Raw genomic sequence first — 22,284 nt, 5'->3', positions numbered from 1 at the left:
AGACCCTGTCTCAAAAAAATAAAAAATAAAATAAATTAAAAAAAGAGTTTTGATCCTCTAGACCCCCTGAAAGATGGGGAAACTCAGAACTTTCAATATAAGGGGACCAGACAGCAGCTACCATTCCTGTTTACCATACATCAGGCACTGTGTGAAGTGCTTTACTCTCCATATGTCAAACTCTCAACTCTGTAAACCTGGCATTATCTCCATTTTACAGATGAGAAAATATATTCAGGGAGGCTGAATCTCTTGCTAAAACTTACATAGCTCAAATACAGATAGGTCTGATTCCAGATAGGTTCCTTCCACCCAACCAACCTGATGTTCCAGAAGAGAAGACAGAGAAACATATGTAGCCTACAGGAGTCCCAAGAAAGCAACTGCATAAGGCCCCCAGGCCTCACCTTTTGGGCTGCTGCTGATGTTAGCGCTGAGTGAGGATGGGCTTTTGCTCAGGAGCATGTCCTCTTCCCCAGCTGAACTCTGCGCATCCACTTTCTTCACCTCTCTTGCCAGAATCCTGGGCTTGGAGAGCTCATCCCCCTGGGGTGTGAGTGGTTTATGCTGGCAGAGAGCCGGGTCTCGTGGTACCAAAAAAGCACTCGGATCAAAACTTTCCCGAGGAAATTTGACAATTTTCTGTGATTTTATCCACTGATCATTTACAAATTGAAATCGCTTAAGGTGAATAATCTGGAGAAGTAAAGGTAGAAAACATCGCATTAAAGGGTTCTGAAGATACAACATTTACATGGAAAAAACAAGTCAAATACATGTGAATGTTTGGGAATATATAACAGAACATTTACTCTTCATTATTTTTTAAAGACTTCAAAAATATGGTTTCATAAAGGCCTCTACACAGGCCCCAGTGCACTGGTGTGCTTGTGCACACACACTCAACTCAGCAGTGTGGCACAGCCACGTGACTGCACAGTGGGTATTGCCTCCAGGCTCAGTTGCTCTTCTAGAGTCCACAAAGGGCTAGCCTAAGCTTCCTCTCTCCACAGAGCCAGAAGTTCACCCTCTCCTGAAGTTCATATTCACCACGTTGTACCCCTTGCGGCAGTTCTCACATCGCACTGAATTGCAGTTACTGGGCTACATGACTGCTCTGCTTGTTTTATTTGATGATTATATGAAAATATATACTTGTTAAAATTCATCAAACTGGATATTAAAAATCTATGCTTTTAATTGTATGTTAATTATACCTCAATTTTTTTAAAAAAGGTCTCCCCCTCGGCCAGGTGTGGTGGCTCACACCTGTAATCCCCACACTTTGGGAGGCCGAGGCGGGTGAATCATGAGGTCAGGTAATCGAGACCATCCTGGCTAACACAGTGAATCCTCGTCTCTACTAAAAAAAATAAATAAATAAAAAACACACAAAAAATTAGCCAGGCATGGTGGTAGGCACCTGTAGTCCCAGCTACTCGGGAGGCTAAGGCGGGAGAATGGTGTGAACCCGGGAGGTGGGGCTTGCAGTGAACTGAGATCTCGCCACTGTGCTCCAGCCTGGGCGACAGAGCGAGACTCCATCTCAAAAAAAAAAAAAAGTCTCCCCTGCTTCCCCAGCCACCTTGTCCCCAAGCCTGCCCCTTCCCTCTAGTTCCTACCTGTGGAGCTAGCTAACAACCAGTGTTATTAATTTCTTGTGCATCATTCCCTGGGAAGCTGTTCTGGTCTAAGAAAAACCTACATTCAGCTTCACAGAGTAGTGTGAAAGAGACATGAATAGAATAAGAAAATACGGCTGGGCACGGTGGCTCATGCCTGTAATTCCAGCACTTTGGGAGGCCAAGGTGGGCGGATCACCTGAGGTCAGGAATTCGAGACCAGCCTGGCCAACATGGTGAAACCCCATCTCTACTAAAAGTACAAAAATTAGCCGGGTGGTAGTGGTGCATGCCTGTGATCTCAGCTACTCAGGAGACTGAGGCAAGAGAATCACTTGAGCCCGAGAGGTGGAGGTTGCGATGAACTGAGATTACAACACTGCACTACAGCCTGGGTGACACAGTGAGACCCTGTCTCAAAAAAAAAGAAAATACATATAAATATCTGATTAAAATTGCCAGTACCTTACAGTTACACTGATCTTAATGAATAGGAAGATTTGTCACTTCAAACTCTCCTGACAAACAAAAGGACAGTCTCCTAATCCATGAAGGGAGAAGGCAGAAGTAAATTAAATCTAAAAGAACACACAGGCCCTAGTGCAGTGGTGTGCTTGTGCACACACACTCAACTCAGCCGTGTGCCACAGCCACATGACTACGTGCAGTGGGTGTTGGGGGCTCCGGGCTCAGTTGCTCTTCTAGAGTCCACAAAGGGCTAGCCTAAGCTTCCTCTCTCCACAGAGCCAGAAGTTCACCCTCTCCTGAAGTTCAAATTCACCACGTTGTACCCCTTGTGGCAGTTCTCACATCGCACTGAATTGCAGTTACTGGTCTACATGATTGATCTCTTCTTCTAGGTTATGAGCTCTTTAGGAAAAGGAACTACCAAATATTTGTAGAAAGATTTATCTCTGTATTCAACATAAAAACCTTGTACAGAAAGTGTTTTAAACACTGCTGCAGGAAAAGTCTTATTCTCAAAAATAACAAAACCTCCTGTTTGTTCATGTCTTCTTTCTTTTATGTTAGATTCCTGCTCTCTCAGAGGCAGGACTGTAACATACCAGGAAGGGTGGAAGCCTCCAGAGATCCAGCTTCTTTGTTGCTAAGCAGTGGGTCTTACACTTGGAACAGTAGCACATCTCATTTTCCCCTAGCTCTTCCTCACTGGTGAAAGCACGGAGACAGCTGTCCAGGTTGATGGGCTCAGCTTGCGCTCGCCGACTCTGCTCCACACTCTCATGCTCATCTACAACCTGTAGGTAGAGGGGACAGGAGGAAAGGGGTGTGTGGGAAGGCATTTAAACTGGTGATCTAGCTATGCATCAACCGCTCAGTCACTCATCCTTATTTTACTCTTTATAAGGAAAAAGAAAATACAACTGGCTGGGTATGGTGGCTCAGGCCTGTAATCCCAGCACTTTAGGAGGACGAGGTGGGGGGAATCGCTTGAGTCCAGGAGTTCGAAACCAGCCTGGCCAACAGAGTGAGACCCTGTCTCTGTAAAAGAAAAATCTAAAAATTAGCTGGGCGTTGTGGCGCATGTCTGTAGTCCCAGCTACTCAGGAGGATTGCTTGAGCCTGGGAGGTAGAGGTTGCTACCAGAGCTGTGATTACGCCACTGCACTCCAGCCCGGATGACAGAGAGAGACCCTGTCTCAAAAAAAAAAGGGAAAAGAAAACACAACCCAAACTAGAGTCTGAGCAAATACAGCACCTACACATTTAGTCACAAATGTTACATCAGTAACATTCTGGATAAAATTTCTATTTATATGACCATAACTTTTCTTGAAAATTTTTTGAATGCTTCAAAATGACAAAAACAAAAAGAATTGCATTTATTTAACAATTTTGGAATCCTATAAGGGATTACATGTGAGCTGGCCCTCAAGCCAGGGGTGCTGATAGTAAGCCATTTATTTTTAATCAGAAAGCCAGAGCATTATTAGTATGCTGCAGAGTTTACAGAGGCTAGGAGAAATAACATGAAACACAGAAACCAGAGCTGGATGAAATAAGGGCACAGAAAAGCTCACCATGAGAAGACAGCACAGCAGAGCATGATACACTACAGGGTACAACCTATTTGCATCTGATCCCATGTAACACAGAGTTATCAGAATACCAAGTCTATAATTATCTGTCTCCTCTCTCATGGGGCCTTTTTATCTGAGATGGCAACAAAAGGAAGAACAAGCTCAAGAGTGTGCTGCTTTTGTTGAGAAGGCCCCTAATACCCACCCAAACCTTTGGGGTCTGTTAATCAGCATGTTAGGCTGTGGAGCAAGAAGGAGTTAAGTACAAGAAAGGAGAGAGAGCAAAGAATGGGCAGGGTGCAGGGATGTATGTTGGGGGTGGTGTAGAATGAAGAAGAAGGAGAGAAGGAAGGATCTAGAGTGCAGCAGAAAATAAAGAATTTTTCCCTCTCCATGACTGGCTGCTACCTGACAAACAATCAAGAACCATAGAACTGGGATCCTTCTGTTTGTCCCTCTAATGTATGGGAAGGTGGGTGAAGCATCAGGGTTATGAATGCTACCATAAGACTTCACACAGTATATATTTGTGTCCCAAAGCAAAGCCCGGACCACAAGGCCCACACTGACTGCCTCTCTGCGGCAAACGTCACATATGTCCATCACCCACCCTATTTATTGCTCCTCCCTTCCAGAGGTGAACTTCCTCCATGAATTTCCCTTCCTGAAACTCATGAAGGGAACCTTAGGCTGCCTGGAATACAAATTGGCACAGCTCGAGACATTCAGCTTAGCATGGGTTTTCAGGCGAGACTTTTTCCCTATATGAGAGTCACAAGGCTGTCAAATGCTGTTATAAACCAGCGAGGTTGGGTTTGATCATGCAGTTAAGGTTCTAGCACTGCATAACTATCCAGGCTAAAGAGCTCATTTAAAAAGGGGAACTTAGAGGAAAATTCTTTTTTTAGAAAAGGAAATCTGGCTTGCACTTGGGTTATAGACTTCCTTTTTGAGTACAAATTCTGTAGTAACAAGATATTAACTGTCATCATCTTTTGAACTAGTCACTCAAGGAAAAAACTGACATGCTTCAAAAGGAAACATGCTGTATCGTAGTTGTTGGAATGAGTAGAAAAAGGGGTGTACATATACGATAGTGTTTCCTTTCTCATAGCCAGTTAAATATTATCTCTATTATCTCTACCAGGAATACTTTATGGCCAACCACAAATTAGAGTAACCTAGTAAAGAATGTTGATTTTTATTGACTATATTTTCTGTGGAACACAGGCTACAGTGCTAGAGGAACACAGGGAGGAAAGAAGGCTGATAAAAAACATTTGTGGACTCTACTGACAATAATTTCTATTTATCAGTAAAATTTCCCGAAGTGATAAAGATTCCCTTTACCTCTTGGGATCTATGCTTAGATCCTCTACTATTGTTTAAATAGTCTATAAATTACTTATAGGCACCCTCTTCTTTTTCAGAGTTGCTTTAAAGCTCATCCTTAACACAAAACACAGGAAATGAAGTAATAGTTTTCATATAAGACTATTAAAAAAAGAGGCCTAAGAATTTGTCTAGTTTAATTTTCTTTTTTTCTTTTTCTTTTCTTTTTTTTTTTTTTGAGACAGGGTCTTGCTTTGTTACCCAGGCTGGAGTGCACTGGCGAGATCACAGCTCACTGCAGCCTTGATCTCTTGGGCTCAAGCAATCCTGCAACCTCAGCCTCCCAGAAAGCTAGGACTATAGGTGCACACCACCACACCTGGCTAATTTTTGCATTTTTTGTAAAGACAGGGTGACATCGTATTGCTCAGGCTGGCATCTAGTTTAATTTTCTACTGAGGAATCTGAGGTCCAAACAGGAGAGAAATGTAAAGGATAAGAGTGATTGTCCCTCTATTTTTTTCTGATTACTAGGTATAATATTCATGTGGAAATTTTGGAAAGCAGAGAAAAATGTAAAAAGGCAGGGAATCGTTTTATATTCTTAATACAAAGGCAACCACTGTCAAAATATTGGCAGATTTTCTTCTGTCCTTTTTCCTAAATAGTATTTTTTCAATATTGAAAGTATTATTTCCAGTATATGCAACTTTATGTCTTGTTTTTAAAAAAATGTTCACCTATCATAAGCATGTTCCCATAAATGTTAGCAAAAACTCCTGGTAATCATTTTCAACAACTGCATTATATTTTATCCAATGAATACACCATGCTTTATTTAACCATTCCTCTAATGTGAGACAAATATAAGTTGTTAATAACTTTTTACTCTCCTAAAAAATGCTATGATGATATTTGCCTGCAAATTATGGAGTAATTACAGAGTATTCTCCCCTCAGATAAATTCCTAAAAGGGAAATCACTGGAATAAAAAATATAAAGCATATGGGCAATAATCCCAATTTAAACCACGGTATCTCTTTTGTCTACATGACTTTCTAAGCACATGCAGAAACCCTACATGTAGTGGAGCCCAGATTAGGCATATGGCCCCACTCCCTAGCAAGGCATCAACAGCCCTTGGTTTCCATGGTATCCTAAGTGCATCACTGAAAGTGGAAGTAGGGTAAGATTTAACAGGTCACGTAGGCCGTTTCCTATAAGCAGGATGTCCTAAAGAGCTTTTCAGATTGCACACTGGATTTGTTAAAAAGGGGAAGAGATTTATAGAGCCAAATAATTTATCATCATTGATAGTAATGTCTTGTCAGAATAATGCCCTGTCAGATTTTGTGCTGACAAAGATTTATGAATCTATCAACTGGTGAAATTTTCCCTCCTTGCTAGTGAGCATGATCTAGAACATTAGTTTCTCTTCAGCTTTCTTTAGCTTTAGCCTAGTGATCTTTCATTTGACAAGTATTCACAAATTATACTTATTCCTGGCTAGAAAGGGCTCCCAGGAGCCTCGGTATGTGGGGCATATTTTGGGATCTAAATAGGAAACTAGGTCTAGAATTGGTAGTTTCCCCAGTCCTCCATAGCATAACAAGACAGAAAATTCAGTTACCGTTACTAACTTATCCAAAGGGAATGCTTTAAAAACTAGTAAAGGAAATTTCCGACTATCAAGAGCCATAAAAATGCAAAAACCACTACAATTCTTCATGTGACTTAAGGAACTCCTTTGACTCTGTTGCTTTTACTCTCTATCAGATTCTTAATGTCTTTACCTTTCAAATAATATTTGGTTGATTAAAAACTGCCTGAGGCAAACATTTTTAGGTATGGAGTTAAAATTATTTCTGAAGCAACATTTTCAAAATTTAAAAATTGCTCTGGCCAGACAGCGACAATAGAAGAATGTGAAGTGTGAAGAGTGGCCATTGAGATGTGCTCTTAGGTACCCAAAATTGAAACATTTCAATCCTTTCTCTAACTTTTCTGATCACTATGCCTATTAAAGGTAGCAGCTATAGATAGCCCTGGGACACATTTGACCTAAGTAACTGTGGTTACCAAATGCTGCAACTTCAATAATATTTAACAGAGAGATGCTTATTGATATGTCATAGCCAGACACAGTTTTGTTTCAAGGTTTACTTATTAATATTTTTGAAATTTAATGCCTGCTATAGTTTGGATATGGTTTATTTGTCTCCACCAAAATGCATGTTGAAATTTGATTCCCAATGTGGCGTTGTTAGGAGGTGGGGCCTAGTAGGTGGTGTTTGGGTCATAGGGGTGAAACTCTCATAAATGGTTGGTGCCATTCTTGCAGTAGTGAGCTCTCTTCTGAGAACTTAGTTTCCAAGAGAGCGGGCTGTTAGAAAGTGAGGATCTGCCTCCTCTTTGGTCCTCCCTCTTGCCTGTGTTCTCCTTTGCTCTTCTCTGCCATGTTATGATGCAGCACAGAAGCCTTTGCCAGAAGCCAGGACCACGTCCTTGAACCTCCCAGGCTGCGGAACAGTAAGCTAAGTAAACCTCCTTTCTTTATAAGTTACCAGCCTCATGTACTCTGTTATAGCAACACAAAATGGACAAAGACAATGCCCCAATACAATGAACTCCAGAAGCTGGAAAATGAAAAAGCTCAAGCAAACATGTCAATATATTAGGTGCCATAGAGGATGCCAATTAAGGTTTTTCTGGTTGTTTTTAAATTGTCTCAAACAGAAATGGCCTAAGAGTTACACTGGGGGAAATTTCCCATATAAAAACCACCATTTTATGGTAGCCCTAAACACTTACCCTTTCCTGGGACATTTGATAGCGGAGGTGAAGGGCTGTGGGGTCCCAATCCACAGCAATATAGGCATTTCCAATGAAAGCTCTGTCTTCCCCACAATCAATTTTACAGCCTCTGCAAAATCTAAAAAGGGGGGAAAGATCCACAGAGGAAGAAATAATTATGAAGGAATTTAAATTTTCTTAATAAAAAATATTCTCCCTTCCTACTTTTCTGCTTTCCTCTTGGGCCTCACAATTTGTCATGGGCTTCTAACTTCAGACTCTGATAAATGTAGGGATACTTATTAATAATTATTATCATTTCAGGGAATCATGCTTTTCACTTTTCAAGTCTTTATTTTTACAAAGTACTTGATAACCATCTGTTAATCACAGGAAGATGGGAACTTTATGGCAAATAAATGACATGGGAATTGGCTGTTTGAGATACTACAGCACGCAAGAAATTCCAAATTCAGTTATTTAATGCTCTGAGGTAGGACAATTTATCTGGTATAACACCTAGCTCCATGTTTGTAAAATGGCAGATTAAATAAAAGCATATAAAAGTTTACAGAGGCTGGGCATGGTGGCTCATGCCTGTAATCCCAGCACTTTGGGAGGCCGAGGTGGGTGGATCACCTGAGGTCGGGAGTTCCAGACCAGTCTGACCAACATGGTGAAACCCTGTCTCTACCAAAACTACAAAAATCAGTGAGGCACGGTGGCGGGCACCTATAATCCCAGCTACTTGGGAGGCTGAGGTGGGAGAATTGCTTGAACCTGGGAGGCAGAGGTTGCAGTGAGCTGAGGTCACACCACTGCACTCCAGCCTGGGCAACAGAGTAAGACTATGTTTCAAAAAAAAAAAAAAAGTTTATAGAGTTGCAGGGGTGGGGTGGGAGATGGGGTAGGGGAGGAGGATATAATAAAGTCATGGTTCCAATGCATACTTTATTAATATTATTATTATTTTTCTTGAGATGGAGCCTTACTCTGTTGCCCGGGCTGGAGTGCAGTGGCACGATCTGGGCTCACTGCAAGCTCCGCCTCCTGGGTTCAAGCAATTCTCCAGCCTCAGCCTTCCAAGTAGCTGGGACTACAGGTGCCTGCCACCATGCCTGGCTAATTTTTTGTATTTTTAGTAGAGACGGGGTTTCACCGTGTTAGCCAGGATGGTCTTGATCTCCTGACCTCATGATCTGCCCGCCTCTGCCTCCCAAAGTGCTGGGATTACACGCGTGAGCCACCACGCCCGACCAATGCCTACTTTAGACTCAGTTTGCTAAGTCTATTGCAGTTCTCTAAAGGTGGACTTCAGTATCATTAGGCACTTTCCCTGCTGTAACAACAATGACCAATCAATCTCTGTAACTCTTTAAAAACCAAGAACAGATTTCCAGCAAGGTCTAGTAAAGACTATGGTCTACTGTGCTCAGAACTGGCAAACTTATTTATATTTAAGGAGAGGCTTGGCGTGGTGGCTCACACCTATAATCCCAGCACTTTGAGAGGCTGAGGTGGGTGGATCACCTGAGGTCAGGAGTTCGAGACCCCTCTAACATGGCAAAACCCCATTTCTACTAAAAATGCAAAAATTAGCTGGGTACAGTGGTGTGCACCCATAGTCCCAGCTACTTGGGAGGCTGAGGCAGGAGAATTGCTTGAACCTGGGAGGCAGAGGTTGCAGTGAGCCAAGATTGAGCCACTGCACCCCAGCCTGGGCGACACAGCGAGACTCCATCCCAAAACAAAACAAAAAAGGAGAGGTGAAGTTATAGAGTAATAAATGTTTATCACAAGCTATGAATTTGGTATGGACTGTAGTTTATAAAACCAGCTAAGTCTCAAAAGCAAAACTTATCTATTGACCTCAAAAGGAAGTGAAAAACTTTTTGAGACAGAGTTTCGCTCTTGTTGCCCAGGCTGGAGTGCAATGGCGCAACCTTGGATCACTGCAACCTCTGACTCCTAGGTTCAAGAGATTCTCCTGCCTCAGTCTCCCAAGTAGCTGGCATTACAGGCACGCACCACCAAGCCCCGCTAATTTTTGTATTTTTAGTAGAGATGCGGTTTTACCAGGTTAGGCTGGTCTCAAACTCCTGATCTCAGGTGATCCACCCACCTCGGCTTCCCAAAGTGATGGGATTACAGGCGTGAGCCACCATGCCCAGCCACAATTCTTAAGTTTCTCATTATTCACTATTTACTTCTGAAAATTGGAAATCTTAGGAAAATTGTATAATATCTAAAGCTGAAATTCTACTAAAGTAATTCTTTTGCAGGTCACTTTACCTATACCGTGGGCACCAAGCACAGGAGTTCCCATCTTTCTGCACAACTCGTAGAGTAAATGGATATTGATAGCCCATACAGTCATCACTGAAACAGAAGAGAACAAAAAGAGTGTAAGAAGCATTTCTGGTTCGAGGTCCAACTCCTTTTCGTCTTCTCTTGAAGTAATCCTAGGAAGGGGCATTTGCCACAGCAGTATGCTCACGTTGACAGCTCAATGTTACTTATCCTAATCCATTAGCTGCAGCCCCATACCAGATACACTCTGGCTTCCCATCCTCTATCTGGGCTTACAGAAGGGTAGACATACGACTGCCAGTTGTCTCTAAGGGAGCCATGTGGCCCACGAAAATTTTACAAGATAAGCTAATCATGAAATTAAATACCAGTTATCCTTCAGCCTTAATTCTATCAGAGGATTTAATTCACATTAAACTAAAATAATTAGATCTTTCCATGACAAGAACAGTGACGCATTGCAGAAGGCTGTATATTTAGAAGTCTTCTTTAATCAGAATCGCTGATGTGGTACATGCTAAGTACTGCCTTAACTACTCAGAGTTATAAGCTACATACCATTTTTGGAGTAACTTCTTTTTTTTATTATACTTTAAGTTTTAGAGTACATGTGCACAACGTGCAGGTTAGTTACATATGTATACATGTGCCATGTTGGTGTGCTGCACCCATCTCACACCAGTTAGAATGGCGATCATTAAAAAGTCAGGAAACAACAGGTGCTGGAGAGGATGTGGAGAAATAGGAACAGTTTTACACTGTTGGTGGGACTGTAAACTAGTTCAACCATTGTGGAAGTCAGTGTGGTGATTCCTCAGGGATCTAGAACTAGAAATACCATTTGACCCAGCAATCACATTACTGGGTATATACCCAAAGGATTATAAATCATGCTTCTATAAAGACACATGCACATGTATGTTTATTGCGGCACTATTCACAATAGCAAAGACTTGGAACCAAGCCAAATGTCCAACAACCATAGACTGGATTAAGAAAATGTGGCACATATACACCATGGAGTAACTTCTTTTAACTGCCAATGATTATGTCAAGATGGCCCTGTGAATTTTCCAACTTCTAAAAGAATTTACTCATCCTTGCCCTAACAAGGAGCAGTGCAACAATTTATACATATTATCGAAATATAAGCTGTACGCCTTAGATGTATATACAATTCCTACTTGTCAATTATAGTTCAATAAAGCTGGGGGTGGGGGAGAAGGAAGCAATGCAAGGAATATAACATAAGAGTGGCATACTTTACAGCTCATCTGGCAACTGATAGTGGTTATTACATGGGCTATTGAAGGTAATGAAACCATGATAAAGAGTCACTGTAAGGGCAAAAGTGAGAATCACATCTGGCATAGGAGTTCCCATCTTTCTGCATAACTGATCCAGTGAATGATCATTGATAGCCTGTACTGTCTAGTACCATGTCCAACTCAGGCCAGCAATAAGTGAGGAATCAAAAGAAAGATAACGGGATAAAACAATCAAGTAGCACTCTCATAGAAAACTGTGCAGCACTTCTCTTCTGAAAATTTCTTTTACCTTTTTGCTCTAACTGAACAAAGCCTGGCTTTCTTGAGAATCCTGCTACCCCTGCAGACGTTTTCCTTTTTTTTTTTTTTTTTGAGACAGGGTATCACTCTGTTGCCCAGGCTGGAGTGCAATGGCATGATTATGGCTCACAGCAGCCTCCACCTTTCTGGGCTCAGGTGATCCTCCCACATCAGCCTCCCAAGTAGCTAGGATTACAGGCACGCACCACCATACCTGGCTGATGTTTACATTTTTTATAAAGACAGCATTTTGCCATGTTGTCCAGCCTGGTCTTGAACTCCTGGGCTCAAGTGATCCTCCTGCCTCAGCCTCCTAAAGTGCTGGGATTACAGGCTTGAGTCACCACACCCTACCCTCTGCACTTTTTATTCTCATACATTCCAGAACCTGGAGGTAAAATAGATCTGTTCCTTATTCCTATGCCACTTGTACATGACTTCTTCCTTCCTTTTCTAAAACATTCCAGCTTCTTGGTAGCATGTGCTACTGAATTATGCCACCTGCTATTCCTCCTTGGAAGGTACATATCTTCTTTACTCACTAAAGATTGCAGAACCCAGTTCACTGTGTTTTTTCTCCACCACTTCTCCTGTTATTATTCTTGGTGACATCAACATCAATGCAATTAATACAACAGTAACTTGGTCTTCTCTCTTCCAACAATAACTTCCTCCACCCCATATGTAAACCCTCTCCAAATGTCATATTCTAGACCTTGTGAATACAAACTTGTCTACCTCCAAAATCTCAATTCCCAGTATCCTACTTTGCAACCACAACCTCCTATCTTTTTGGGTTACTTACTTATTCAAACATCCCTATTCTAATGATTCTTTCACCCAAGAGAAACCTCCAATCGCTGCCCTGAAATCCTCACTTGCCTCTTTACCCACTGTCCCTGAAAATAATCACTCTTCTACATAGACCCTTAATTCCAGGATTTTGTCCATTTAATCTAAAATTTCAAATTTATTGACATAAACACTCAAGAAGACAAGAACTATGCAATGAACACCCCATGTATTCATTACCCAACTATAAAAATCATCAACTCCAGGCCACTCTTATTTCATCCATAACTTTACCAAGTACCACTAGAATCAGGTGAAGCTACCATGCCTGGCTATCTTTTTTAATGTCCAAAGGACCATTCTCTCTTTAACCCACTCCAATCTCTACTCCTTTATCTATACTAAAATAGCTTTCACAAAGATCACCAAAGACCATTTTATCAAATCCAGTGGGCAATTCCCAGTCCTCTGTAGCATTTGAAACAACTATCACTCCTTTCTTGAAATACTTCCTTCACTTAACTCCTGGTTTTCTTCTTACATTACGGGCTGCTCCTTCTCAATCTCTCTCTCTCTCTTTTGAGACAGAGTCTTGCTCTGTCACCCAGGCTGGAGTACAGTGGTGTGATCTCACTCAGCTCACTGCAACTTCCACCTCCAGGGTTGAAGCAATTCTCATGCCTCAGCCACCCAAGTAGCTGGGATTACAGGCACATACCACCATGCCTGGCTAATTTTTGCATTTTTAGTAGAGACGGGGTTTTGCCATGTTGGGCAGGTTGGTCTTGAATTCCTGGCCTCAAGTGATCCTCCCACCTCGGCCTCCCGAAGTGCTGGGATTACAGGCATGAGCCACTGCACCCAGCCTCGATCTATTTTGATGCTTCTTTTTCCCTTTTCAATCTCTAAATGTCGGAATGCATATGAACTCAGTTCAGAGTTCATGTATAGATCATGGGAATCTTCTCTATTTAAATCTCACTCTCTAAATGTTAATCATCTGGTCTCAGGGCTTTAAATACCATCTATTTGTTGATGACGTCTATATTTATATCTCCAGCAGAGGACATTCAAGTGAATTTCCCACTTGAATATATAATAGACTTCTTGAATTTAACTTGATTCCTGTCTTTTCTTGCCAAAATCTGCTCCTTCTCCATTTTCCTTTTTCCATTAAATGGTACCACCATTCACAAACAATTGTTCAGGGTAAAAAGCCAGCCTGGGCTGGATGCAGTGGCTCACGCCTGTAATCCCTCCACTTTGGGAGGCTGAGGTGGTATCCTGAGGTCAGGAGATTGAAACCATCCTGGCCAACATGGTGAAACCCTGTCTCTACTAAAAATACAAAAATTAGCCGAGTGTGGTGGCGTGCACCTGTACTCCCAGCTACTCGGGAGGCTGAGGCAGAAGAATTGCTTGAACCTGGGAGGCAGAAGTGCAGTGAGCGGAGATCATGCCACTGCACTCCAGCCAGGTGACAGAGCAAGACTCCACCCCCCTACCAAACAAAAAGAAGTCAGCCTGGATTCCTCTTTCCCTATACTCCACATCCAATTCATTAGCAAGTCCTGGGAAAAGCCCTCATCTAGAAGCTCTTTAATTCAATTACTTCACTTCAAATTTAATCTTGTCCAACTTTCATCTTTACTAAACACAACATTCATTAACTAAACTGCTTATCTATTCTTTGCAGTTTTCCTTTAGGATTTATTTAAATCTTAAAATAAATACTTTAAATAATTATTTATTTAAATAACTTATTTTGGCCAGGCGTGATAGCTCATGCCTGTAATCCCAGCACTTTGGGAGGCTGAGGCGGGCAGATCACTTGAGGTCAGGAGTTTGAGACCAGCCTGGCCAACCTGGTGAAACCCTGCCTGTACTAAAAATACAAAAATTAGCTGGGTGTGGTTGCGAGCATCTGTAATCCCAGCTACTCGGGTGTCTGAGGCATGAGAATCACTTGAACCTGGAGGCGGAGTTTGCAGTGAACCAAAATCACACCACTGCATTCCAGCCTGGGTGACAAATTAAGAATATGTCTCAAAAAAAAAAAAAAAAAAGATGTATTTATCCTAAGCCCTACCCTAATCATCAAAAGACCCCATATCATAACAAATAAGTAAAGAATTTTTTTTAGTTACCATAAAACAGAACTGTCATTTGTATCATGATGGCAAGAAAATGATCTACAGGCTGGGTGCGGTGGCTCACGCCTGTAATCCCAGCACTTTGGGAGGCTGAGGCAGGTGGATCACCTGAGGCTGGGAATTTGAGACCAGCCTGACCAACATGGAGAAACCCCATCTCTACCAAAAAAACAAAATTAGCCAGGCATGGTGGTGCATGCCTGTAATCCCAGCTACTCAGGAGGCTGAGGCAGGAGAATCATTTGAACCCGGGAGACGGAGGTTGCAGTGAGCCAGGATCGTGCCATTGCACTCCAACCTGGGCAACAAGAGCAAAACTCTGTCATAAAGAAAAGAGAAAAAAAAGAAAATGATCTACAATTTTATTGAGACCAAAATAAGACATCATCACAATCCCAAAAATTATTCAGAGTAAATGCATTTACTAATCAAATAGAACAGTGGTAGGAAAAAGGGAAAGAAAACAGAAAATGTTAATTATTTTTATCTAGATTTATGAAATTACTTCACGTTAAAATGACATGGTAAGGGAAAAAGAAAAAAGAATGACATGGTATGGAAATAATCCAACAGAATTATTTTTTGTATTATGAGACTTCAGAGTTCACGTATGCAGTCACTCTCATTCTGAATTTCAGAGGACTGAGATTATACAAATTTCCTGGTGAATTCATACTCTCTACTTTTGCAACACAGAAGACAAGGATATTACTTGAAGCATTAGCAGGACGGATCCAGGCAAAAGATTAGAGAATGGAAGGATTATTAGACACTAGAATGTTTGGCAAAAGGAAGCTGTATCATCTCTCCTACTCCAAATATCAAACCAAATGGTTGAATTGTATGCTCTCTGAGTGGTTCTTCCAAGAGTGATTAACTTGACATAGGCTGGGTCCTATCAGTCACGTAGAATTAATATAAATTATTTTTCTAGAGTTTGGAAACCACAGGTTTAGATGGATCCCCTGAACTCACCGATCCTGGGCATGATTACTAGCTTCCTGAGGTGGGAGTGGTCTCGCTAACCAGGATACTTGCATCCAAACCGCATCATATAGGTCTTTCTTCCGGGTATGCACAGTGCATGGAACAATCAATGGTATTCCAAAGAGGCTGGGGCTATTCTCCTGAGGTGACAGGAAATACAGTTCTGTCCTCATCTGTATGTATGAACGAGAATAGAGAGTTGAGAAGACAGGCCTCTGATTCCTCCCTTTGGTTCTTCTAACCCTGCCAATGACAGGCATTATCACCATTTCAAATTAGTCACTATCACATTCTTCTCTATGTTTATAAAACCATCTTTATTGACACAAAGAGAACGGTTACAGTGGAGTCATTAAAAGCACTGAGGTATTGCCAGTTTTAGAGTTGTTGCCTATTCTATCAAACTTGGGTTTCAGTAATTAATATATTCAAACCAGTTTTCTCTGATAAACATTTCTCACATACACTGAATCACATGTAAAAACTAGTAATAGCTTCATAGCTAAAGGCTTTTAAACAATTAAGACTCTTTCTTTCTCCAGAAAATATGCCAGTAAGCTGGGTGTGGTGGCTCATGCCTGTAATCCCAGCACTTTGGGAGGCTGAGGCAAGAGCATCCCTTGAGCCCAGGAGTTTGAGATCAGAATGGGCAATGTAGGGAGACCCCATCTCTATAAAGAAATAAATACAATTAGCTGGGCATGGTGGCATGTGTCTGTAGTCCCAGCTATACAGGAGGCTGAGGTGGGAGGATTGCTTGAGTCTGGCAAGTTGAGGGTACAGTGAGCTGTGATCATGCCACTACACTCCAGCCTGGAAGGTAGAGTGAGACCTGTCTCAAAAAAGAAAAAAAAATGAAAAGATGCCAGTGGAAAAAAAAAAAAAAAACACTCTCTCAACTATAGTTTTCTAGGGATAAGCTGTTGATAGTAGTTGTTGGAGTGGCAATTCCCAAAGTTTTGGAGATTTGTGAAACCTAGTAATTCTATTTTGTAACAAGCTTATCCACCTTCCTAAAAGCAGTTAAGTGATTTTAATCTCTGTTTTTTGTTTTTTAAATACAGGATAGGATAAAAGTAAGGTAAAAATTTTAAAAATTTGCTTTGAGTATGTTAAAGAGATATTTATGATATTCCTTAATATAGAGATACTGCACAGAATTATCCTGAAAATGGCTGTTTAATAAACATTTAGTATAATGGAATGGTTGGTGGGAGTTCAAGGTTATCCAAAGCTGCTGAACCTTTGAACATTTAATTCCCTAAGAAGTTTGGTATTTATTGAGTAGTTAGAAAAGCTAAATCAACAACTTATCAACTCACTAGGGGTTAAGTTAGCTAGTTTCTAAGTAAAAAGACCCTTCTTTATTCAGATTATGAAGCATTTTATTTTGCCGTTTTCATTTAAGCTTAAATACATAATTTTAAGACCCTATTTCATATGTTACTATTATTATAAGACCCAGAGAAATCCAGAGTTCAGTACAAATATTTTATAAAATTTTAAAACGTAGCTAAACCCACACAATTTTCATCCTCTCATTAAGGAACTTCTCCTAGTGCCCTAGGGCCCATACTTTCTCAGTTACTACTGAGAAAAATTCTACTCTCAGTTATTAACATGGTTAGAAACTTCAAGCCAGGGCCAGGTGCAGTGGCTCACGCCTGTAATCCCAGCACTTTGGGAGGCCGAGGCAGGCGGATCATGAGGTCCGGAGTTCGAGACCAGCCTGGCTAATATGGTGAAACCATGTCTCTACTAAAAATACAAAAATTATCTGGGCATGGTGGCAGGCACCTGTAGTCCCAGCTACTTGGGAGGCTGAGGCAGGAGAATCACTTGAACCCAGGAGGCAGAGAGTACAGTGAGCCGAGATCGTGCCATTGCACTCCAGCCTGGGCGACAACAGCAAGACTCTGTCTCAAAAAAAAAAAAAAGAAAGAAACTTTAAGCCAAGGGCTACTAATTCAGAGAAAAATAAAAATCAGAGGTAAAAGGGTACATTTCTGGCTGGATGCGGTGGCTCATGCCTCTAATTCCAGCACTTTGGCAGGCCAAGGTGGGTGGATCACCTGAGGTCAGGAGTTCGAGACCAGCCTAACCAACATAGAGAGACTCTGTCTCTACTAAAAATACAAAATTAGCCGGGTGTGGTGGCACATGCCTATAATCCCAGCTACTGGGGAGGCTGAGGCAGGAGAATCACTTGAACACAGGAGGCGGAGGTTGCGGTGAGTTGAGATCATGCCACTGCACTCCAGCCTGGGCAACAAGAGCGAAACTCCATTGCAAAAAAAAAAAAGTACATTTCAAATAATTATCACAAAGCAACTAGCTTTCCATTATCACTGAGTTTAAGAAACAGAATATAGTGAGCACTCAAAAGCCTCCCATTTGCTTCCTCCAAATCACAAATTCTCCCTTCCTCACAAAGGTAACTATTATTCTAAATGTTACAGTAATCACCTTCTTGCTTTTCTTTACAGTTTTATATCCTATGCAGAAGTAAATAAACACTAGATTTCATTTTCCCTGTTTTAAAAGTTTTTATATTTATACATAGAATTACTTAATTCATTTTTTTTGTTTGTTTTTTGAAACAGCGTCTAGCTCTGTCATCCAGGCTGGAGCATAGTGGTGTGATCTCAGCTTGCTGCAACCTCCACTTTCTGGGCTTGAGAGATTCTCTTGCCTCAGCCTCCCGAGTAGCTGGGTCTACAGGCATGTGGCACCATGCCGGCTAATTCTGTATTTTCTGTAGAAATGGAGTTTCACCATGTTGCCCAGGCTGGTCTTAAACTCCTGGGCTCAAGCAGTCGGCCCACCTCAGCCTCCCAAAATGCTGAGATTACAGGTGTGAGCCACTGTGCCTAGCCTAATTCTTTTTTGTCTGGCTTCTTTCCATCAACATTAGGTTTACGAGATTCATTTATACTGCATATAACTACAAATCCATTTATTTTCATTCCTGTATAATGTTCTGTTATCTTAATATATCTCAATTTCCCAATCCCTTCTGCAACTAATGGACATGTAATGCTTTCATTTTGGGGCTACTATAGATAATGCTGCTATGAATATTCTTGTACATATCTCCTGGTACACATATCTTTTGGGTGGATACCTACAGGTAGAACTGCTTATCTTTAACTAGAAAATTGTATTCCAAAGTAGTTGTATTAATTTATATTCTCATCAGCATGGTATGAGAGTTCCTGTTGCTCTACTTAGCAACCCTGCCAGTCTGTTTAATTTTACCTGTTCAGGTGAGTGCACTGATATCATACTATTGTTTTAATTTACATTTCACTGATTACTAGTGTCGTTGATCACTTTTTTTTTTTTTTTTTGGAGACGGAGTCTCGCTCTGTTGCCCAGGCTGGAATGCAATGCTGTAATCTCAGCCCACTGCAACCTCTGCCTCTGGGGTTTAAGCAATTCTCCTGCCTCAGCCTCCTGAGTAGCTGGGACTACATGCACCCACCACCACGCCCAGTTAATTTTTGTATTTTCAGTAGAGACAGAGTTTCACCATATTGGCCAGGCTGGTCTTGAACTTCTGACCTTGTGACCCGTCCATCTCGGCCTCTCAAAGTGCTGGGATTATAGGCGTGAGCCACTGCACCCAGCCAAGTTATCAATTTTAATGAAGTCCAATTTAATCTTTTCTTTTATATGAGTAGTGTCAGGAATGTATTCACCATTATTATCTTCCAAGTGCTGTTTCATTGTTTTGCTTTCAAATTTAGCTCTATAGATCACCTGGAATTGTGGTGAAAGGTAGGTGCCAAGTTTCATATGGCTATCTAATTGTCCCAGCACCACTTGCTGAGAAAACTATCTTTCTCTCACCACCCTGCAATGTTCTCTGTGTTATAAATCAGGTGTTCATACATTTGTGAACTGGTTTCTGGGCTCTCTATTCTATCCCAATGGTCTATTTGTCTTTTCTTGTACCAATACGACATTATTTTAAGTATCTCATCTTTGTGAAATAAATCTTGATATCTGGATGATATCCAATCTTGATGATATCCTCATACCTTATTCTTCTTCAAGAGTATCTTGGTTATTCCTGGTGCTTTGTATTTCCACATATGAGAATCAGCTTATCAACTCAGACACCACACACACACACACATACACACACAAACACATGCAGACTTTGCATTTTTATTGGGATTGTGCATTAAGTCATCTGTAGATTAGTTTGCAGAGAACTGATATCTTAAAATATCGAGTCTTCTAATCCATGAACATGGTTTATTCCTTCCAATATTTGTCTTCCTTAATTTCTATCAATATTTTATTTTCTATATAGATGTCTTATGTGTCATTTTTAAAGTTTATTCCTAGGTACTTAATTTTTTTCTCAGCATTTAATTTTTTGATACTAAGATAAATAATATCTGTAGTTGAGTTGAATGGTGGCCCCTAAAACAGTATATCCATGTTCTAACCCCTGGAACCAGTAAATGTGACCTAATTTGGTAAAAGGATGTTTGTAGATATAATTAAATTGAGGATGTCAAGATGAGATCATCCTGGATTATCTGGGTGGGCCCCAAATTCAATGATAAATATCCTTATCAGAGAAAGACAGAAGGAGAAGGCCATATGAAGAGGCAGGGATTGCAGTTATGCAGTCACAAGCCAAAGAACGCCTGGAGCCACCAGAGGTTAGAAGAGACAAGAAAGCATTCTCTCCCTAGAACCTTTGAAGGAAGCCCCCACCCTACTGAAACCTTGGTTTCAGACTTCTGGCCTCCAGAAGGTGAAAGAATAAATTTCTGGGCCTGGTGCAGTGGCTCACACCTGTAAACTCAGCACTTTGGGAGGGCGAGACAGGCAGATCACGAGGTCAGGAGATCAAGACCATCTTGGCCAACATGGTGAAACCCCATCTCTACTAAAAATAGAAAAATTAGCCAGGTATGGTGGCATGTGCCTGTAGTCCCAGCTACTCAGGAGGCTGAGGCAGGAGAATTGCTTGAACCCAGGAGGCGGAGGCTGCAGTGAGCCGAGATTGCGCCACTGCACTCCAGCCTGGGTGACAGAGCGAGACTCCATCAAAAAAAAAAAAAGAATATATTTCTGTTGTTTAAAGCCACCAAATTTATGGTAATTTGTTATAACAATCCTAAGAAACCAATACAGTACCTTTTTTACAATTTCATTTTCTCTTGTTGCTGCTATACAATCAATTTACTTGATCTAGAAGCCCTAATTTCCTTTATTTTATTTATTTATTTATTTATTTATTTATTTATTTATTTTAGACAGAGTTTTGCTCTTGTCGCCCAGGTTGGAGTGCAATGGCACGATCTCAGTTCACAGCAACCTCCACCTCCCAGGTTCAAGCGATTCTCCTGCCTCAGCCTCCTGAGTAGCTGGGACTACAGCTGTGTGCCACCATGCTTGGCTGATTGTTGTATTTTTAATAGAGATGGGGTTTCACCATATTGGCCAGGCTGGTCTCGAACTCCTGACCTCATGATCGTCCTGCCTCGGCCTCCCAAAGTGCTGGCATTACAGGTGTGAGCCACTGCGCCCGGCCTTTCCTTTCCTTTATCAAATTAGGATACTAAAATCCAAAGAGCTCAATCAGCTATCTAGCGGCAGAATTAGAACTAAAACATAGGTTGCTAAATTCCTAGTTCAGTGCCCTTTCTACTCTACCAAGTTGCCACTATACCCGAAGACTACCTCTTTAACAATTATCCACTGACCACACTTTTGAAACCTTCCTTTTTCTTTTTTACCAAAGAGTCAACCTTTAATGCAATAGTTATATATTAGACTATCAAGAGAGGAATTATGCACAAGTTGATTTTGCCCAAGAACATTCTTGTGTCCTCTAAGGAAAAAAAAAAAACCCAAAACAAAAAACTTTTCCAAAGCCATCTGCATTTATGTGGCATTGAAGATGTACATACCTACATAAACACACAGGAAACATAAATTTTGTGTGTGTTGGTTTTTGTTTTTTTCTAATTTTTTTAGAGACAAGGTCTCACTTATTGCCCAGGTTGGAGTGGAGTGGTTATTTACAGGTGTGAGCATCATAGCATATTATCGCTTCAAAATCCTGTCCTCAAGGGATCCTCCTAAACGTGTCTGGCTTAGGAGAGTTGTTTTTTTTTTTTTGAGACAAAGTCTTGCTTTACCACCCAGGCTGGAGTGCTGTGGCACAATCTTTGCTCACTGCAACCTCTGCCTCCTGGGTTCAAGCAATTATCCTGCCTCAGCCTCTCGACTAGCTGAAACTACAGGCACACGCCACCATGCCCAGCTAATTTTTGTATTTTTAGTAGAGATGGGGTTTCACCATGTTGGCCAGGCTGTTCTTGAACTCCTGACCTCAGGTGATCCACCTGCTTCAGCCTCCCAAAGTGCTGGGATTACAGGTGTGAGCCACCGCACCCGGCCATTTTCTTTCTTTCTTTTTTTTCTTTTTTGAGACAGGGTCTTGCCCAGGCTGGAATGCAGTGGTGAAAGCAAGCATGGCTCACTGCAGCTTTGACCTCCTAGTCTCAAGTGATCCTCCTGCCTCAGCCTCCAGAGTAGTTGAGACTATAGGCACACACCATCATGGCTGCTTAGTTAAAAAAAAAAAAAAAAAAAAAAAAAATTTTTTTTTTTTTTTTTGGTAGAGACAAGGTCGTACTATGTTGCCCAGGCTAGC

The 22,284-nt window shown here is 41.3% G+C and overlaps 1 protein-coding gene across 1 annotated transcript in view; it reads right to left on the bottom strand.

Moving 5' to 3' along the window:
- Nucleotides 1-22,284, bottom strand: part of USP6 (ubiquitin specific peptidase 6) — a 47,597-nt gene that overhangs the window by 5,589 nt on the left and 19,724 nt on the right. The window contains exons 25-29 of the mRNA XM_054536048.2: nucleotides 15,588-15,772; nucleotides 10,082-10,168; nucleotides 7,808-7,928; nucleotides 2,690-2,881; nucleotides 408-696 (exon numbers count right to left, since the gene is read on the bottom strand). Of these exons, the coding sequence (XP_054392023.2) occupies nucleotides 408-696; nucleotides 2,690-2,881; nucleotides 7,808-7,928; nucleotides 10,082-10,168; nucleotides 15,588-15,772 (874 nt within the window). The remainder of the gene's footprint in view (nucleotides 1-407; nucleotides 697-2,689; nucleotides 2,882-7,807; nucleotides 7,929-10,081; nucleotides 10,169-15,587; nucleotides 15,773-22,284) is intronic.

Source organism: Pongo abelii, chromosome 19 (assembly GCF_028885655.2).
Source record: "Pongo abelii isolate AG06213 chromosome 19, NHGRI_mPonAbe1-v2.0_pri, whole genome shotgun sequence".
NCBI lineage: Eukaryota > Metazoa > Chordata > Mammalia > Primates > Hominidae > Pongo > Pongo abelii.
The sequence above is the reverse complement of the archived record's forward strand: the minus strand, read 5'-3'. Positions and strand labels throughout refer to the sequence as shown.